This window comes from Lathyrus oleraceus, chromosome 5, assembly GCF_024323335.1.
Source record: "Lathyrus oleraceus cultivar Zhongwan6 chromosome 5, CAAS_Psat_ZW6_1.0, whole genome shotgun sequence".
NCBI lineage: Eukaryota > Viridiplantae > Streptophyta > Magnoliopsida > Fabales > Fabaceae > Lathyrus > Lathyrus oleraceus.
This window is the reverse complement of record NC_066583.1, coordinates 122,534,263-122,553,568: the sequence shown is the minus strand read 5'-3', so window position 1 is coordinate 122,553,568 and position 19,306 is coordinate 122,534,263. Positions and strand designations below refer to the sequence as shown.

Below are 19,306 nucleotides of genomic sequence, written 5' to 3'. Positions count from 1 at the left end.
CATTTCTGATTTTCATTATCCCAATCGCTTTTTCTCTTTGATGAAAGTTGACATACATTTTCCCTCCTAGACTTTTTACTTGCATAAGCCTCATTATATCCATATAAAATAGTTCAAGAACATTTATTTGTGGCAAGACACTGGAGCTTATGGTGCGGCATCTTGGTCTGCTTGCCTATTTGGAACTCTCCACAAACTTTAACTTCTTCAATCTTGAGTTTAGGAATCCCTTTACAGTTTCTTCAGAAACAATCTTCTTCATGTTCTTGAGATTGAGGTGACCAAGTTTTTGATACCATAGCTTGGTCTCATTAACTTTTGTCATCAGATAGGTTGAGAGATTTTCTCTGCTATTAGATATCCACAAATAGAAGTTATCCTTAGATGTTAAGCCTTTCATTACCATTTCTTACCCTTGGCTGAAGACAACACATTCTGACTTATTAAAGCTTACATTACGACCCTGATCACATAGCTGACTTATACTGATCAAGTTGGTAGTCAGACCTTCTACCAGCAACACATTCTCAAGGCTAGGAAGACCAGGATACACTAATTTTCCTATGCCATTGATTCTACCTTTTACACTATCACCAAAAGTAATATAGTCGTTTGAGTAAGCTTTTATCTCTTCAAAAAATGACTTTTCTCTTGTCATATGTTTGGAACATCCAGTATCATAGTACCAATCCTCTCTAGAAGACACTCTAAGGGAGGTATAAGCTATGAGACTTGTGACTTCCACTTTGGGTTTCCACACCTCTTTTTGTTTTAACTTTATTTTCTTTCCTCTTGATCATTGGTTGACTATGGGGTTGAAGATAGTCATCCAGTTTATAATAATTAGGCCTTATGTGCCCATATTTACCATAGTTATGTCATCTTCTATTATATCTTTTGTAACTCTTATGTTAAGGGTGCGCATGCCGAGCTCGATGTTGAAATATGTGGCCCTTCTTGTTCATAAGATTGTAGTTAAACCCTAATGCTACTGAATTTCTTGACTTCTTTCTTTCTATCTGAATCTCTTATAGTAATTTAGCACCAGTCTCAATGTTAACTTCTTCCCATCTTCTATAATTTCATCTAACATGTCAGAGCCTTTATTCAATATCTAATCAGTTTTTGTGGTGTCCCCATGTTTGGACGTTAACACTGAAATTTCCTCTTTCAGACTTGTAATGGTAGTAGCAAGTTGCTTTTTATCTTGATGAAGAACACTTATTGTTTTCTTTTGACTCTCTGTTTCAATGCAGGCTTCTTTCCACTTGGTGATCAAAAGTCTAAACGAAAGAGCTATCTCTTCATCAGATAAGTCATCACCATTATACTCACCCTTAACATCATGCTTACCAATATAAGCCATTACCTTGTTAGCATTTTCTCCATCACTTTCATTGTCATGTTCAGACCAGGTGATTGACAATTCGAGTTTTTGTTTCTTCAAGAAGGTAAGACATTCAGTTTTAAAGTAATGTTACCCTTCAAACTCAAAGCATTTAATTCATTTGTTTGTGTTCTGGGAACTGATGTCAAACCCTTTGTCTTAGACATTTGTCTTCCACTTCCTGTCCAAGTTCTTGAAGGATTTGTTGAATTTTCTCACAAGAAGAGCTATAACATCTGACAAACTCTCTTCTTTATCAGCATGATCTCCTTCAGAATTAGAGTCAAAGGCTATACATTTGTTCTTCTTCTCTGATCTATCATTGATTGACATCTCAAAAGTTTGCAAGGATCCAATGAGTTCATCAACCTTAATACTGCTCAAGTCATGAGGTTCTTCAATATTAGTTATTTTCATATCAAACCTCTTAGGCAATGATCTGATAATTCTTCTGGCAAGCTTTTCTTCAGACATCTTTTCTCCTAATGAAAAATATGTATTGGAAATATCACACAATTTGACGTGGAATTCACATATTGATTCTTCTTCATTCATCCTCAGATTCTCAAACTTAGTGGTAAGTAGCTACAACCTTGACATACGAACTTTGGATGTGCATTCATGCGTAGTTTTGAGAATCTTCTTAGCTTCTTTAGCTTCTGAACATGTGCTGGTCAATCTGAACATGTTCTTGTCCACATTATTAAAGATGAAAGTTAAAACCTTGGAGTTTCCAAGAGCTTCCTCATATTCAACACCAGTCCATTCAGCTTCTGATTTCAAGCTAAAAGTTCCATCTTCAGAAGTAACCACTGAATCTTTCCATCCTTTTATCATAAATTTCCATGTTTTGTTGCCCATGGATTTGAGAAAGGCTACCATAATGTAATTCCAATGATCATAGTTGGTGCCATCTAAAACATGTGCTTTGTTGATTGGTCCTTTATCTTTATTTGTGTCCATTTGAGCATAATTTATCTTCCTTGGAGCTCACCCAACAAACTAGGTTGTATGCTCTGATGCCAATTGAAATTCTGCTCCTCAACGGATAAACGTCGAACACGATTTTCTAGATAACCGGTACGACAAGATATACTATAACTATAACAATTAATACATATTAAGATGTACCAGATGATGAAGTAGGAAAAAGACAAAGAACATAAGAATTGGTAAATACAAACAACACATACGTTTGGAGGGTTGACTTCCAACCCAAGAAAGGAAATTCATCATTAGAAACTTAGTACAATTAGTCTTACAAGATACAACAAACCCTATGTTGTTCAATACCTCTTCCTAACACCACCCAATGACTTTCTATTTAGGACTCTCCTAAATATGGTAAACCCTCTCACTTTCTCTCAATCATTAAACCCTAGTTATTGGTGATTCACCCAATTATCAATGTCGAATATTACAACCCAACTAGACAACCTTCTATGCAAGTTATTAAAACATAGAGGTGTACCTAAAAATGTTGAATTTAGAACTCAACTAGACAAACCTTCTATGCCAATTTACTGAAACATATAGACGTACATAAAATAACAAGGACTCTTGTAAATTCTAGCACTCTAAAATCTTTAATGTGAATGCTTGCTTTCCAATATAGGTTTGATCTCCTTATATATCATAATAACTCTGGGCTTTTCTCCTTGGATATTAACTTTAATTTCGTCCAGAATTAATGTATAATATGTTGGATATTATCTGTTCCATAAATCTCTCCAACAAGATATGATTTGTTTCAATTTAAATCTGAATCAATCTTCGTCCAACTGTCAAAAAATCACTTAATCATATTGCTAAACCAATTAACAATAAATCTGATCCAATCTTTGACCAGAAAGTCTTTCAAAATGCAGCAACAATAACTTGTTGTGCAAGGCCTAGACGTCGTACCAACATGTTGTGACATCGCGTCCAACATTTGTCCCTTCTTCACCTCCAAACAGCTTAAGCAAGCTAGATTAATCTTGAACACTTTGAACACTTCTCCATGTTGGTGTTTTGTAAAATGCAGCAAATCCAAAAGGAATAACAAAGTGACTCTATTAGCCCACCCCATAACAAATAAAGGAATATCAGCACACACTACCTCAAAATGCTTCAAGTGTTCCACAAACTCATACTCCATATTTGAATACATGATTTTGTTCCATATATCCATGACATGCTTTTGCCTATTAGGTGCGACATATTCCTTACACTTCATAGTAGCATTTTTTGAAATACGAAACACACACAACAAACGAATTGAGGACGAGAACACAACTTCTATGACATTAATCAACAAAAGTTTCCGGTCCGTCACCAAAACCTTCGGTATCAACTTTTCGGATGCAAACATCTCTTTTAACTTCTCTAATGCCTATGTGAAGTTTCCTCCATTTCATGTTTTAAATAGGCAAATCTAACCGAAAACGTCAACTTAATTTACGTAACACTAACGGTCTCAAGTAGTGGAAGTGAATACTTATTTGTTTTGTATGTACGATCAATAATAAACATAATATGAAATTTAATCAACAATTTCTCTTCATGAATTAGATTGACTTAGTGACCGAAAAGAGAGTATCAAATTCCAAACTTAGTCGGTAAGGATCAAGACGAAATGTCAACGTAATGAATAACACGCCAACACGGACAGCAACACGGTGGCACGTACACACACCGCAAAGTATGACACTAACTACTGCTAATATTGCATTAAAACACCAATTTCAAAGTTGTGAAACTCAGAAGAGGAATATTGCTCGAAAGTCTTAGATCTGTTTAAAAATCGAAACAAGAGACAATGGATCTCCGTGAATCAATAACCCACCAAACCAACGTTTCCTTCACCATCGCCAACCATTTGTTCTCAAAACCATCTCATCAAGATAAGAACATCGTCTTATCTCCACTTTCGCTCCAACTTGTTCTTAGCATCATAGCTGCCGGCTCTGAAGGTCCCACACAACAACAGCTTCTTGAATTCCTCCATTCCAAATCCACCGATCATCTCAACTCCCTCGCCTCTCAGCTCGTTTCCGTCGTCCTCTCCGACGCTACTCCCGCCGGCGGACCTCTCCTCTCTTTCGTCGATGGTGTATGGATTGAACAAACCCTATCTCTTCAACCATCCTTCAAAGAAATCGTGTCTACTGATTTCAAAGCCAATTTGTCTTCCGTCGATTTCCAGAACAAGGTATGTATATGTATATCTAATATCTTTATCTCATCGCTGGAATTAGTCTATGCCCTGTTTCTATTTTCTGTTAATAAATTAATCTACCTTCTCGAACAATTTTGTGTTAGGGTTTCATAGTTCAGACTTTTGGTCATTACCAATTTTAAATTGATTAATTCTAAATTGATTAAGTGTGTGTTTGGTTCATGAGAATTAGACTAAAACAAAATTAAACTCTTCTACTGATATACTTGTCAAAACAGTTCAACTTATCTATTTATACAATTGATTTTTAAATTTGATATGGTTTTGAAGGCTGTTGAAGTGACCGATGAAGTGAATTTATGGGCTGAAAAAGAGACTAATGGCCTCATTAAAGAACTTCTTCCTATAGGATCAGTCAACAGCTCAACCAGGCTCATCTTTGCTAATGCTCTATACTTTAAAGGAGCGTGGAGTGACAAGTTTGATGCTTCGTTAACGAAAGATAACGATTTTCATCTTTTGAGTGGTAGCGCAATCAAGGTTCCTTTCATGACCAGCAAGAAGAAGCAGTTTATTAGAGAATTCAATGATTTTAAAGTTCTTGGTCTTCCTTATAAGCAAGGTGAAGATAAGCGTCGATTCTCCATGTATATTTTTCTTCCGAATGCAAAAGATGGATTGTCAGCTTTGGTTGAGAAAGTGGCTTCTGAATCCGAGTTACTTGATCACAAGCTCCCTTCTGAAAAAGTGCAAGTAGGTGACTTCAGGATTCCAAGATTCAATATTTCATTTGGGCTTGAAACTTCTGATGTACTCAAAGAGTTAGGAGTGGTTCTACCTTTCTCGACCGGAGGTTTGACAAAAATGGTAGATTCTCTTGTGGGTCAAAACCTTTGTGTTTCTAATATATTTCACAAGTCTTTCATTGAAGTAAATGAAGAAGGCACAGAAGCAGCCGCGGCCACAGCAGCAACAATACTATTAAGGAGTATGCGTGTTCCAACGACTGTAGACTTTGTAGCTGATCGTCCTTTCTTATTTGTGATTAGAGAAGACTTGACTGGAACAATTCTGTTTGTTGGTCGGGTGCTCAATCCTCTTGTTGAATGATCTTAGCCACTCACCCTCGATGTGTATGTGCCATGTATTAAGGGAGAGAAGTATGGAAGAAGAGTTTATATGAATATGTTTTACAACATATAGGTACTTCTGTTAATGTTTGTTTGTAAGAGTATAAAAATAGGTTATGACGTTTTGAAACCAATCTCACTTTCATTTAAGAGTTATCTTATCTCGTCTAAGTGTTGCTGTCTCTCTCATTTCATTTAACTTCTAACTGTTTTGTAAATCCATGATATAAGTTCTGGTTCAAATGTGAGGCAGCAACGCCATATAATTCTAGAGTGAGGCAAATAAACATTCTGATTTTTAATAGTAGAAATATATTTTTTCTTTTAAAATATTAACAACAATCAACAAAATTGAGGTAGAAGTAATCCATATTCAGGAATTGAGGAAGTTAGAAGTAATCCATATTCAGGAGTAGTAGTAGTATTAAGTTTGTTAAAATTAAACTAATTAGTGGAAGTTAGTATTTTCGTGGCATTATTGTTTGTGTTTAAAAACAAAAACATGTAATATAATTTCATAATGCAATTAATAGAGTTTTTTTTTTCAAAAAGTTTGTTGGATCTATTTTTCTCTCTCTTCTCTCTATTCTTTTATCTTCATATTCTTTATGTTGTGCACCAACAATTCGTATCTAGAGCTCCAGTTTGATTCACAAAGAAGATTCACAAGGAAACACAAGTGTACAGTGAGGCGTGTGTGATTGATTTCGTTTCTTGAATTCACGTTGAATTCACGATCGAAATCGTAACAAAATTGTGTTTTCTGATTTTGCGGTATTGGGAAACACAAGTGTTTGGTGAGATCTGTGTGAGTTTCAGTGCATAAAATCAAAGATGAATTGCGGAAACGGTAACTTGAATACAAAGCTTCCAGTGTTTGATGAAAAGAATTGGAATCGGTGGTCGATTCAGATGCGTGTGTTGTTTGACGCTCAAGACGTTCTTGATTTTGTCAACGACGGTTATGTTCCGGTTGTGACAGATGCGACGGAAGCACAGAGAAATACACAAAAAGAAACAAGGAAGACATATCAAAAGGTGTTCTTCTACATCCATCAATGTGTGGATGCGAACGTGTTTGAGAAAACCGTTGATTTGACGATGGTGAAGGTTGCGTGGGACACACTGGTATGGTGCTACGACATTGATCAATGAAGAATGTGAAGCTTCAGTCTCTAAGTAAGTAGTATGAGAATCTCAACATGAAGAACAATGAGAAAGTACCAAATTACATCTCTAGAGTGATTTTGATCGCCAATGAGATGAAATCTTGTAGAGAAACTTTGTCAGAACAAGTAATCATTGAGAAGGTACTGAGATCACTTACTCTTCAATTTGATTATATTTTATAGCAATTGAACATTCTAAAGACCTCAGCACCATGAGGATTGAAGAGCTGCAGAGCATTCTAGAGGCACAAGAGTTGCGTCTGACTAAGAGAACCTTTGAAAGAGAGGTAGAGCAGGCTCTAAAGGCGTCTTCTAGGAAGAAGAGTTAGAAGCATTCTTGGTCAGAAGCCAAGAAGAAACATGATAGTGGTTTTTCGAAGTTAGAAGCCTCCAATTCTGATGAGAAGAAACATCATAAGGGAAATGAGAAGTTTGACAAGAAGAAGGTTCAATGCTATTATTATAAGTAGTTTGGCCACTTTGCCGTTGACTGTTGGTCAAACAAGGAAAGGAAATCAGAAGAAGCAAACATAGTCATAGGAGATTCTGATGATGAACTTATGCTATTGATGACTTATGAATCAAATGGTGCGTATTTGGTAAACTGGTGGTATATGAACAATAGCTGCTCAAATCACCTAATTGGAAACAAACAACGGCTTATTGATTTTGACTCTAGAAAGAGGACAAAAATCAAATGTGCTGATAATAAATACCTCAACGCTGAAGGTATAGGAAATGTCAAATTCAAGGTGAAGAATGGTAAAAGTATTCTGATCAATGATGTTTGGTATAAAGAGCAATCTGATGAATGTAAGTCAGCTCATTGAGAAAGGTTTCTCAGTTACTATGAAGAATAATCTCTTAAAGTTGTATGATTTTGATCAGAAGTTGATTATACAATCTTAACAGGGAAGCAACAAAACATTCAAGGTGAATATAGAGACATCTGAAACTAAATGCCTTAGTGCAGAAAGCGCTGAAGGTGACAGTGAGTTGTGGCACAAGAGATTGGGGCATCTTAATTTCAAAAGCTTAGGGCATCTGAATTCTAAGAAGTTGATATATGGCATTCCCAAGATTGTGAAGCCTATATGCATGAAAGGCAAACGAACTAAATTGTCATTTGCATCAGAAGTAACCCCATGAGCAAAGTATGCTTTAGGAGTAGTACATTCTGATGTTTGTGGACCATTTGAAGTACTTTCACTTGGAGCAAACAAATACTTTGTTTCGTTTGTGGATGAGTCCAAAAGAATGGCATGTGTAGCACTCATTAAGTTTAAGCATGAGGTGTTTGTTAAGTTTCAGAAATTCAAGATGAAGGCTGAAAAACAAAGTGGTCAGAAGCTGAAAGTTCTTAGAACTGGTGGTGGAGGTGAGTATAACTTTGTAGAATTTAAAAAGTTATGAGAGGAGAATGGAATTGAGCATGAGGTGACTCCTCCACACACTCCTCAAGACAAAGGTATTACTGAAAGAAGAAATCAAACTTTGCTTGATATGACAAGGAGCATGTTGAAGGAGAAGAAATTGCCTCACACCTTGTGGGGATAAGCTGTTGCACTGCAACCTAGGTGCTCAACACGTGTCTAACAAAGAAGCTGAAGGAAACTATTCCTTTTGAGAAGTGAACTGGTGATATGAAAAATGTGAGTCATTTCAGGGTATTTGGTTCTGTTTGTTACAAACACGTTCCAGGTGCTACTAGAAAGAAACCGAATGATATAAGTAAAGTAATGTTACTAATTGGGTACCACAGTACATATGTGTATAAGCTTTATTGTCCAGTCACTAATAAGGTTGAAGTCAGTAGAGATATCATTCTGAAGGAATTAAAAGTGTGGGATTGGAGTAAGTCTCAATCCAACTCTGGTGTAGTGCCAAGACCTGAGTTAACTTCTGAAGATACTTCAGAATCTGAGAGTTTTGAAGATGAGTCAGAATTAGAAGATGATTCTGAAGGCGACTCTGAAAACGAGTCTGACTCTGAAAACGAGTCTGACTTTGAAGGTGAATTTGATTCTTATGATGATCTAGACTCTAGAGGAGGTCAAACTTCTGAAGGTGAAGCTTTTGAAGGTGGTCCAACTTATGGAGGTGGTTAAGCATCTGATATTGTTCCATCATCTGAAGAAGATTTTGAACAAGTTCAAAGGCCACAAAGAACCCGAAAAATACCAAGGAGATTTAGAGAGTTTGACATGTTACAAGATACTGAAGTAGACTCTGAGGGAGAAGTCATCCAGTGTGCCATGTTAGTAGACTATGAACCAGTTAGTGTTGAAGAAGTGCACAAGAAGAAAGTGTGGATGAAGGCCATGAAAGAAGAACTTAAGGCTATAGAAAGAAACAAAACTTGGGAGTTGACTGCGTTTCCAAAGAACAAGAAATCCATCAACGTCATATGGGTTTTCAAGGTGAAATTGAAGTCAGATGGATCACTTGGAAAACAAAGCAAGTTTAGTAGAGCTAATCTATGTTAATTTTGGAATATCTATATAAATCATCATGATCCAATCATTGCTCTAGTTCAGAATCATTATCTTCAATCCTCATAATCACTCTCTCCCAATCATAATCAAAGTCCCTCATTCTCTCAATCCCTCACTCTCATCAATAGAGCAAGAACAACAATCTCACACACGCCCATTCACAAGATTCAGAAGAAGAAGAATGGTAGAAGAAAAAGGAAAGTAAGAGAAGTCCAGAGTAAACAACATACTTGCATCATCATCAGCTTCATCCCCAGGTCTCATCTTCGTCCTCATCCTCGCTTGCAAAGGTAGATCACCTGTTTTTCCTTCTTTTGCTCTAATTCAATTTATCAGCATGTAGTTCAGGGTGTGAGAGATCAAAGCCTCAATAAATTTGGATTTGATTCCACCATTTTAGGATTTTATTTCTGGAATTGTAAATTTAGGGTTCATATAAATTGGCTTGGTTTAGGTCATTTGTGCAGAATAAGAGAAAATGGATGGTGAATTCGATCAAAGCATGTTGGGACGAAGACATTGATGTAGCAATTGTTGTTTTTGGCCCTTCGCTGCCACCAAAGGTGATTTCTGGCACGTCGGAGGTAGGTTCGAGACAAGTAAATAATATGAACATAAAAGAAGATCTAATGGATTTTACAAGTCCCTTTATCTCACCTTCTTGGACAGTGGATACGACTCAAACGTGTTCAAGATCAACTCTTAAAGGATGTGGAAAATTATGTATATTATACTTAGTCAAAATTTCTCTTTTGGGCGGTTTTTTTAAATGATTTTCTAAGACTGGCTAAGACCCACAAAAACACCAGTTTGTAAGTGATAGCTGGAAAGCTAAGCCATGTTCACAAGTTGGTAGTAGTGGAAATTTGGGAATATGAAATTCTAAAGTAAACCCATATTTATCTTTAACGTAAGGAGGAAAATTGAGTTTTGAAATTTTGTCATTAATTTTCAGTTTTAAAGAAAGAGCTGTCTCAAAGATAGTCCAACTAAGTTTATAAGGAGCATACACAGTTTCAAAGTAATTTTGAAAATCTTGGACTTCCTTGATGTGCATACCTCGACTTTTCTTCTTGGTTTGTTTTTGCATAGAGGAAAAAGTGTCAGTTAAACGTTGTAGCAAAGTCGAGTAATCCACACAAACATAAAGATGATATGCTGACAACCATTCTTCAAATTCTTTTATGAATAAGTAAGAAGCTTGAAAATTAAAAGGGGTTAGATTAATGAAATTTTGGGCATGAAAGTCTAAACATGCTTGATAGTCCCTCTCAGACCCTATGTTGTTGGCCAAACACATTTCTTATTTATGGATGAAGAGAGACATTAGTAAGAACTGGATAAAACTAAATTGTCTAGCCATCAAATTTGACTGATAACTCATTAGTCCCAAGCTAGTTTTCCCCGCCAAAATTCTGGTCAACATAATAATAGGTTTGAGAAAAGCTACCTAAATATTGAGAGCTTCAGAATGGTGTTCAGGCGAAAAAGTTGGAAATTATCTTCTAAACCAATTTGGTACATAACTTTAATTTACGAATGGTGTCATAGAGGAAATGAATGTGGCATAATCCAATACATGAATAATTATTTCCTGAAGGCTTCTTCGGTCGATAAGCAAATGTATTATGGAGTTAGCAATGCCAGGCTGGTACCTTCAACTTGTCTCACTAGATAAGTTGGAGAAGAAACATTGAGAGAGAGTTCAAAAGTGGCATTAAGCCAAAATTTCAAGAGTTTTTTTTTCATAATTGGTTATGGTTTTCAATTCAAGAGAAGCAATTCCTAAGGATTCATAAAAAGAACCCAAGATTAGTTTGTTGAGGCAAACATTGTGCCCCTTATGAATCTGGTTTGCTAAAGTTATCAATTTCCTAGCTATTTGCATAGAACTGGAACAAAAGATAAAATCGTATAACCAAAGAGTGATAAAAACAATTGCTCGTAGTCAGAGACCTCCTCAGTCTAGTCATGGTGGTCCTGAATATAAGCCTTAAAGCTAGCATGAATGAAAGAAAAATTGGGTTTAATATTATTTTGATAGTAGGAAGTATCCTCTGTTGTTTGAAGGCAAAAAAATGGCAGCGGCGTCAAAAAGAGTGGGGGTTATCGTTCCGCAGCGAAGGTGAAATGTATTTGTCGAACCCTCCCGAAAATGAATCGCTGAGATGAGCATGTCAGCGATGTACTTGGGAGAAGTTCTTGATAATTGAATCAAGTTAAAAATGCCCTGGTCTTTCTAGATTTGTCCTTTCTTCTTTTTCACTTTGTTCAACCAATTGAGATAAGTTTCATTATTGGTAGAAGGAGAAGAACAGAATCCACGGTGTGATGAATTCATAAACCTTAACTCAAATATTTTATCCTCAAATGCATGAGGTTTACAGGAAAGCAAGAATTTTTTTTGCTAAACTTAACAGGTTTTATGTAAAATTATGGTAAAGGGCCCAAAAATACATGAACACTACCTGAGATAGAAAAGAGAATTAGTACTTGGGAAGCCCAAATGATGGTTTCTTCTTTCTCCATTGGTGGTTCAAGGATGTAGGTGCGGTTGCCAGAGTAGGAATGAACACTAACATCAGCAACATAAAGAATTTGGAGTTGTCACTACTACGTAAAATACATTTCACAACGGTTGGAAAAGGGATACCACCACGCCAGACCAGTCGTTGTTAGGAAGGGGGGTGATTGTAAGTGTGATGCTTTCCACCATGGTCGTGCCGCCGTTATTATAAACTAGGTAGCACACTACCTATTAAAACGGTTAGTTTAAACAACAATTGTCATATTCTTAACGCATAACATTTAACAACAGTTGTGCTAAATAACATTTGTGGTATATACAATGAGTTATTATAAATTACGTGGAATACTTATTTCGCCAATGCTCACTATATAACCTTTCAATCTGATCTAGAACATTATAGTATGGAAAATTAAGCTATATTAGAAGAACAAGTTATATCGTCCAATGCTAGACAAGAATACATAATCCAATTATCCGTATTTTACTCTTTCACGCTTATATTTTGTTTCAACGCTCCTAGTTCTTCAACCTTCCCTCCCTTCACATCTAGTTTATTTTGCAAAATATTATTTACTTTGTAAACAAAATTAGAGGTGGAGAAATGTACGTTTGAAGAACTAGAAGCATTAAACTAAGTCCTTACCGTTAAAGAGCGAAATGCAGATAATGGGCTGAAGAATTATTGTCTAACATTGACTGATGTAACTTGTTTTCTAACATAACTTTATATATCATATTATAATTTTCTAATGCAATCAGAAAAGTTATATATTCAGTAAGGGATTGGAAAATCACTCAAACCCCATAAGATATAATAAACTCATCTTCTAAACAAACCTTAACAACAACATTCATCAACAACAAACCTTAAATAACATACAAGATCAAACAAACAACTCTTATTAACAAAAACAAAATAATCAACAACATAACATAAACTACATATAACATACAACTTTTATTACTAAAAACAATAATATATCAACTCATAAAATATTTCAGAAATGTACATGTCCCAGAATGACATCCAGAATGAAAGGAGGATGAAGCCGAAGTGAGAGTTGCAAACTTGTGTTAAATTTGAATGAATGTCATTATGGGTCTTTCACACAAGTTTTCAGCGGTCGCTTTAGCTTCATCCTCATTTATTTTTATCATTCACATTCCATACCTACAAGTCAAAACTAACTGAAAGTTCCCTCATCTTAAGTTATACACGTCATATTATCCTACAAACATCATGAAACAAGCTATTAAAACATAAACAATGATACATAAATAACATAATTCACTTCTTAGGTTATACATCCACTCATATTAAATTAACTTCTAAATAGACTTTGAAACATAAACTATTGTGAAGACGAACCTGTAATGTAGACATTTCCTAAGATTTGATGCAACAAAGGTAACCCTTCGAAGAAGAGGAGTTCGATGCATGAGTTTGGGGGTTCCATTTTGAATGTTTGTGAAGAAAGGTTGTCGAAACGTTAATGGATATTAGGATATATGAGAGAGAAGAGTGAGAGAGATGTTAGGGTTTTGTTTTGAGAGAGACGCCTGCTATGTAGTGAACTGATAAATGGTTTCGCTTATATATAAATATGTAAAACCTTTCACCACGATTGATAATAAGAACCGTGATAAAATAATAACACCTTATCACGGTTGATAATATGAATCGTGATGATGTACAAGGACAAACTCATTTTATAATAATAATAAAAAATTATTGGTGCTAAGATTCGAACCCTTACACTCCAGGTACATTTCATCATGATTGTTAACTATGATCGTAATCAAATTTCCTTTAGTAAATATAAAAAAAAACGCACAAAAAATAGTTATTATCACGATTAACAAGAAGTTCGTTGTAATATGGTTTTACGAAATGTCTATTTTATAGTAATGTATTGTTTTAAGCCAGAAGTAGAAACCATTTTCTAGTATTGGAGTTAGAAAAAGAGGTGAAAATGGAAGGTCGCAGGGTACGGGAGTTTTAAGGTTCAGAAGAATAAAAGTTATGAAATGGAAGAAAGAATAGAAGAGGAAATTATATAGTTTTTGAAATAAGACTTTTCATTTTCCCTCTAAGACTATAATGTTGGCGTTTTGAAATTTTGTGTTAAAACATTAATGATTAATGATTTTATTTTATCTTATGTGGTTAATTCTTGTGGTCCACGATGGTCTTGAAAATCAGAGCCATGATGGTAGATGCACGCATTTTACTGACATGATGACTAGGTAGCAGTAGTCATGGTGATGGTGGCATATGCAGAACGATTTGAATAGTATTGCGAGTTACTAAAAAACACCATTTGTCTTCCATAGTGAAAATAAGATTGAAAATGATATTATTTTAGGGCAACTCCTAGCCCATGATTTTCGACTCAGATTGTTTGACAAGTAAGGTGGAGGATATGAGATAGATGTAAGTGTTAAATGCAGGTAGCTAAAGTATCTCTTTCGACACCAAGCCACAAGATTCGACAGAAGAACTTTTCGACCGAGGTAGTTAGAGAAATTAAAAATAGTTTCGAGTGTGATAGCAGTTTCAAGCAGTTCAAAGTGCCAAAGACACGTGGAAGCAAATCAGAAGACAAACGCCCACGTAATAAAAGACATGTTGAATTTTGAAGAAGTAACAGTTGTTTATTGTTACTAATGTACTTATTATATAAATAGATTTCTTTTTCTGAAATAAGATTCACATTTCATTTTATTTCCCGTAGAATTCACACATCCGAGTCAAAGAGATAAAGAAATTCTGAGAAATGTATAAACTTACGATCCACTTTTAAATTCAAATATTTTTATCCAATTGCATTTGTTGTTCCTTTTATTAATTTAATTTACCCTTTTTAATTGTTTATGCACTTATTTCTTCCGATTTGTATCCAATTATTTAAAAACTAAACATAAAACTTTACGTCCCTATTACACTTACTCAAACTTTTTAGATAGAAATATCCTTAGAATTTTTTTCGAATTTAATATTTAAGTGAGTTAAAACTTGTTATTTATTTATCAAAAATACCATAAACAAATCACTTATTTTAATTTTGTTTTGTTTAGAATATGACATTTTATTTAAAAAAGTAGAATTAAATTCCCAAACTGAATCTGTAAGCATTGAGAGGAAATGTCAACTTAGATGTGTGCACCAACACGCCAAACACAGACATGGTTGTACACACAACCACACTATCACCTCAGCATACAGCATAGAGTATTAAATAACCAACTTCAAAGTTCAAACTAAGATACTTTAAACCATTTCTTTCTTGTTTCTGAAGAATAGTGTTGGAAAGTTTTAATAAGTTGAAAATAAACAAAGAAATGGATCTCCGTGAATCAATAACGAACCAAACCAACGTCTCCTTCACCATCGCCAACCATTTGTTCTCAAAAGTATCTCACAAGGAAAACAACATCGTCTTATCTCCATTGTCGCTACAAGTCGTGCTAAGCATCATCGCTGCTGGCTCTGAGGGTCCCACGCAACAACAGCTTCTTGAATTCCTCCAATCCAAATCCACCCATCATCTCAACTCCTTTGCTTCTCAGCTTGTTTCCGTCGTCCTCGCCAACGCAGCTCCCGCCGGTGGACCTCTCCTCTCTTTCGTTAATGGTGTGTGGATTGAACAAACCCTTACTCTTCATTCATCATTCAAACAAATAGTGTCTACTGACTTCAAAGCCAATTTGTCTTCCGTTGATTTCCACAACAAGGTATGCATCAAAAAGTTAATTTCTTCTATCGCAAGCAATTCATCCTATCTATTTGCATAATTGATATTTCAGTTTGATATTGTTTCTACTTTGTAAGGCTCTTGAGGTGATTAAAGAAGTGAATTTATGGGCTGAAAAAGAGACAAATGGCCTTATCAAAGATCTTCTTCCTCCTCGGTCAGTCAATAGCTCAACTAGTCTCATCTTTGCCAATGCACTCTACTTCAAAGGAGCGTGGAATCAGAAGTTTGATGCATCAGAAACCAAAGATTACGATTTTCATCTTATGAATGATATTTCAGTTAAAGTTCCCTTCATGACAAGCAAGAAGAAGCAATTTATTAGAGCTTACGATGATTTTAAAGTTCTCGGTCTTCCTTATAAGAAAGGCGAAGATAAGCGTCAATTCTCAATGTACATTTTTCTACCAAATTCAAAAGACGGACTTTCATATCTGGTTGAGAAGGTGGCTTCTGAATCTGAGTTCCTAAGACGTAAGCTTCCTCTTGAAAAAGTTGAAGTAGGCGACTTCAGGATTCCGAAATTCGCTATTTCATTTGGGCTTGAAACTTGTGATGTACTGAAAGAGTTAGGATTGGTTTTACCTTTCTCTGAAGGAGGTTTGACAAAAATGGTGGATTCTGTAGGGAGTTCAAACCTTTGTGTTTCCAATATATTTCACAAGTCTTTCATTGAAGTAAATGAAGAAGGAACTGAAGCTGCTGCGGCCAGTGCTGCGGTTGTACTAATAAGAGGAACTATGTATGTTTCTACTCAACTAGACTTTGTAGCTGACCACCCTTTCTTATTTCTGATTAGAGAAGATTTGACTGGAACAATCATCTTTGTTGGACAAGTGCTTAATCCTCTTGCTGAGTGATCTCAACCACTCTTGATGTGGATAGTAATACTACTTTATTGTTATGGATATGATCCATGAGTGAGTGGCATGTATTAAAGAGGAGTGTTGAAGACTTTATTTCGACTAAGTACTTTCATTCATGTTTGTAAGAGTATACAAATACGTTGTGATATTTTCATCTTAATTTTCCTAAACTGTAATGTTAATAAAATAGAAATGAAAACAGATCTTACATCTAGTTTTAGATTGCGGTTGCTTATGGGGTTGTGAGTGCTGAGTGTATTTGGAGTTATTGCGGTTGCTATACGCGCAGCTGTTGCAATATGAATACCGACCAAGAGTGAAATAAATGATTACAATAAAAGTTTTACATGAAATTGGATGAAGATTTAAAGTTTTAAAATTTTATTTTTTTCTGAAATGAATTCAATAAACATAATCAAAATTATCTCATACAATACTTAATAGAGCTGCATATATATACTCCATATTTTTCAGGGTTTATAGCCTAACTCTAAAAAATAGGCTATCTATTAGGGCTAATCTGTATTGGTTGCGGATAATCCGTTAGACCCGTTTAACTATAAATTCCTAAAAAAATATATTCGTGTTTATGTTGTCTCACTCCAAAAAAACATATTTTTTTTTTACCTTATCATGTTTTATCTCTATGCTATTCAATATTTCTCTTTTAAATAATATACATTAACACATCCAAATTAATATTAAATTGTTTTTTGTTTTTCTTTATTAATTTCTCTCATATTAATATTATTATTATTTTAGATAATTTAGACATGTATAAACATATTATAGTATTTATAAAAAATAACATAGTACTTACAAATATATTATTTTTAAAATAATATAATTTTTTAATTATATTTATAATAAATATTATGAGTTTTTATTTAAATTTTTGTATAAAAATTAATATAAAAAAATAGCCCATTTAAGATTGGATAGATTGAAATCCATAAAAAAATCTGACTCGGATATCAAATTTTTGGCCAATATTACAATATGATTATTTTGGCTTGACTTTATAAAGTTCGATGCCCGTTACATCCGTTACATCCGTTTAGGACTGGGTAACCAATTTCGACAACTCTAATTAAAACTATGGACTTCTACATTAAACCTACCTACTTGAACTTTTTAAGTTAAAAAAAAATAATAGTCACATGAAATAATAATATTATAATATTAATAATACAAGTTTTAGAGTTAAAAATACGAAATTTTGACTTGTCTGCCATAAGGCTGAAATTACTTTATCAAAATGCCATCCACTAAAAATAAATGCCCCACGTGTCATTTTTGACTGTTTTTTTATAATTAAAACAACTCACACCACCAGAGATGGTAGATATGTCAGTCCCCTTTAAGGGATCTGTCATCCTAAATAGAGTACATTTTTTTTCTTGTTTTTTATTTTATTTTCTTAACTTCATTATTTTAATATAAAAATTAATAAATAATTATTTAATAATATAAAAATAAAATAATTTTGTAGTAATATATTTAATTTGTTTGTATATCATTAAAAATAAGTATTTATTAATATTTAAGTATAAATAAGAAATACCTTATTAAAATAATTTCACATATTAAATATTTATAAAATGAATTTGGAAATAAAATAATTTCTTTAAATCTAAAATGTAATATTAAAATTTACAATTGGATTATTCATATATAAAAATAATGGTTTTTTATGTTGGGGATCTTCGTTGAAGTAATGACTTTCGATTCCACATTGGCACAAATCAGGATACGCCGACCACGACCTAATGGTTCTGTCGGAGTAGGTGGAGGAGGGGATGAAGTGGTTGACGGATGGGTAGAGGTATCAAAAACGGGAAGTTGGTTAGAATTTTTTTGAAATATATCGAAATTCTCAAAATCGGAATTCGAAAGAATGTCGTTACATAGTTGTGTGAATGTGGTGGAGTTGGGGTGATAAGGTTTTATGGGTGCGATACAATAACCTAATACATCGGCGATTGATGATATTTGATTGGTGTTGGAGTAATCAAAGTTAGGACGAGGGAGTGGTATGTAGTTGTTGGATGCACGAGTGTATGGTAGTTGTTGCTTTGATATATATAGTGTGTAGGTTGTTATGGTGTTTGATATGTGTAATTTGTTGGGATTTGTTGTGTTTCGGATGGGTAGTTTGATTGTTGGTATGATGTGTATTTTGTTTGTTATTGGAATGGATGGTTATATGATGGTTGTTGTTGTTGATTCATTTGGTTATATTGATATGATTGTTCGTAATGGTTGGACGAGATGGTTGTGTATATTGTTAGTTGGAAGTGATTTGGTTTATATATATATATATATATATATATATATATATATATATATATATATATATATATATATATATATATATATATATATATATATATATATATATATTAAAAAATATATATTAAAATTAAAATACATATCATCATTGTTGGTAATGTCAACCGTTGTGAAAGTCATTACATTTTATCACGGTTTTTGTATACGACCATGGTAAAATTGTTTACCCATATATAAGCGAATTTACTTTCGCTTCATGACAATATTGTCGTATCTCTGACAACAAAACCCTAGCACATATTTTCGCTCTTCTTCTTCGTCATTAGTTTTTCTATTCTATAGTATACCCTCAATCTTGTTCTTCATACATAAAGGTATTCTTCTTTTTCCTTATTCTCTCGTTTTCGTGTATGTTGTTGTTATGTTTCACATTATTTTTACATGATTTTCTTCTTGTTCGTGATTTTATGGATTTTATTGTTGTTGTATGTTGTTATATGTTGTTATTGTTGTTGTTGTATG

The 19,306-nt window shown here is 34.2% G+C and overlaps 2 protein-coding genes across 2 annotated transcripts; both read left to right on the top strand.

Moving 5' to 3' along the window:
* The first annotated feature begins 3,953 nt into the window (after nt 1-3,953).
* LOC127088201 (serpin-ZX) lies at nt 3,954-5,848 on the top strand. The gene is made up of 2 exons (XM_051029117.1): nt 3,954-4,580; nt 4,878-5,848. The coding sequence occupies exons 1-2, from the start codon at nt 4,188-4,190 to the stop codon at nt 5,655-5,657; spliced, it is 1,173 nt and encodes a 390-aa protein (XP_050885074.1). The 5' UTR covers nt 3,954-4,187; the 3' UTR covers nt 5,658-5,848.
* Nucleotides 5,849-15,127: 9,279 nt separating this feature from the next.
* On the top strand, nt 15,128-16,528 carry LOC127088199 (serpin-ZX). The gene is made up of 2 exons (XM_051029116.1): nt 15,128-15,606; nt 15,704-16,528. Exons 1-2 carry the CDS (start codon nt 15,214-15,216, stop codon nt 16,484-16,486), a joined length of 1,176 nt encoding a protein of 391 aa, XP_050885073.1. The 5' UTR covers nt 15,128-15,213; the 3' UTR covers nt 16,487-16,528.
* Nucleotides 16,529-19,306: the final 2,778 nt, after the last annotated feature.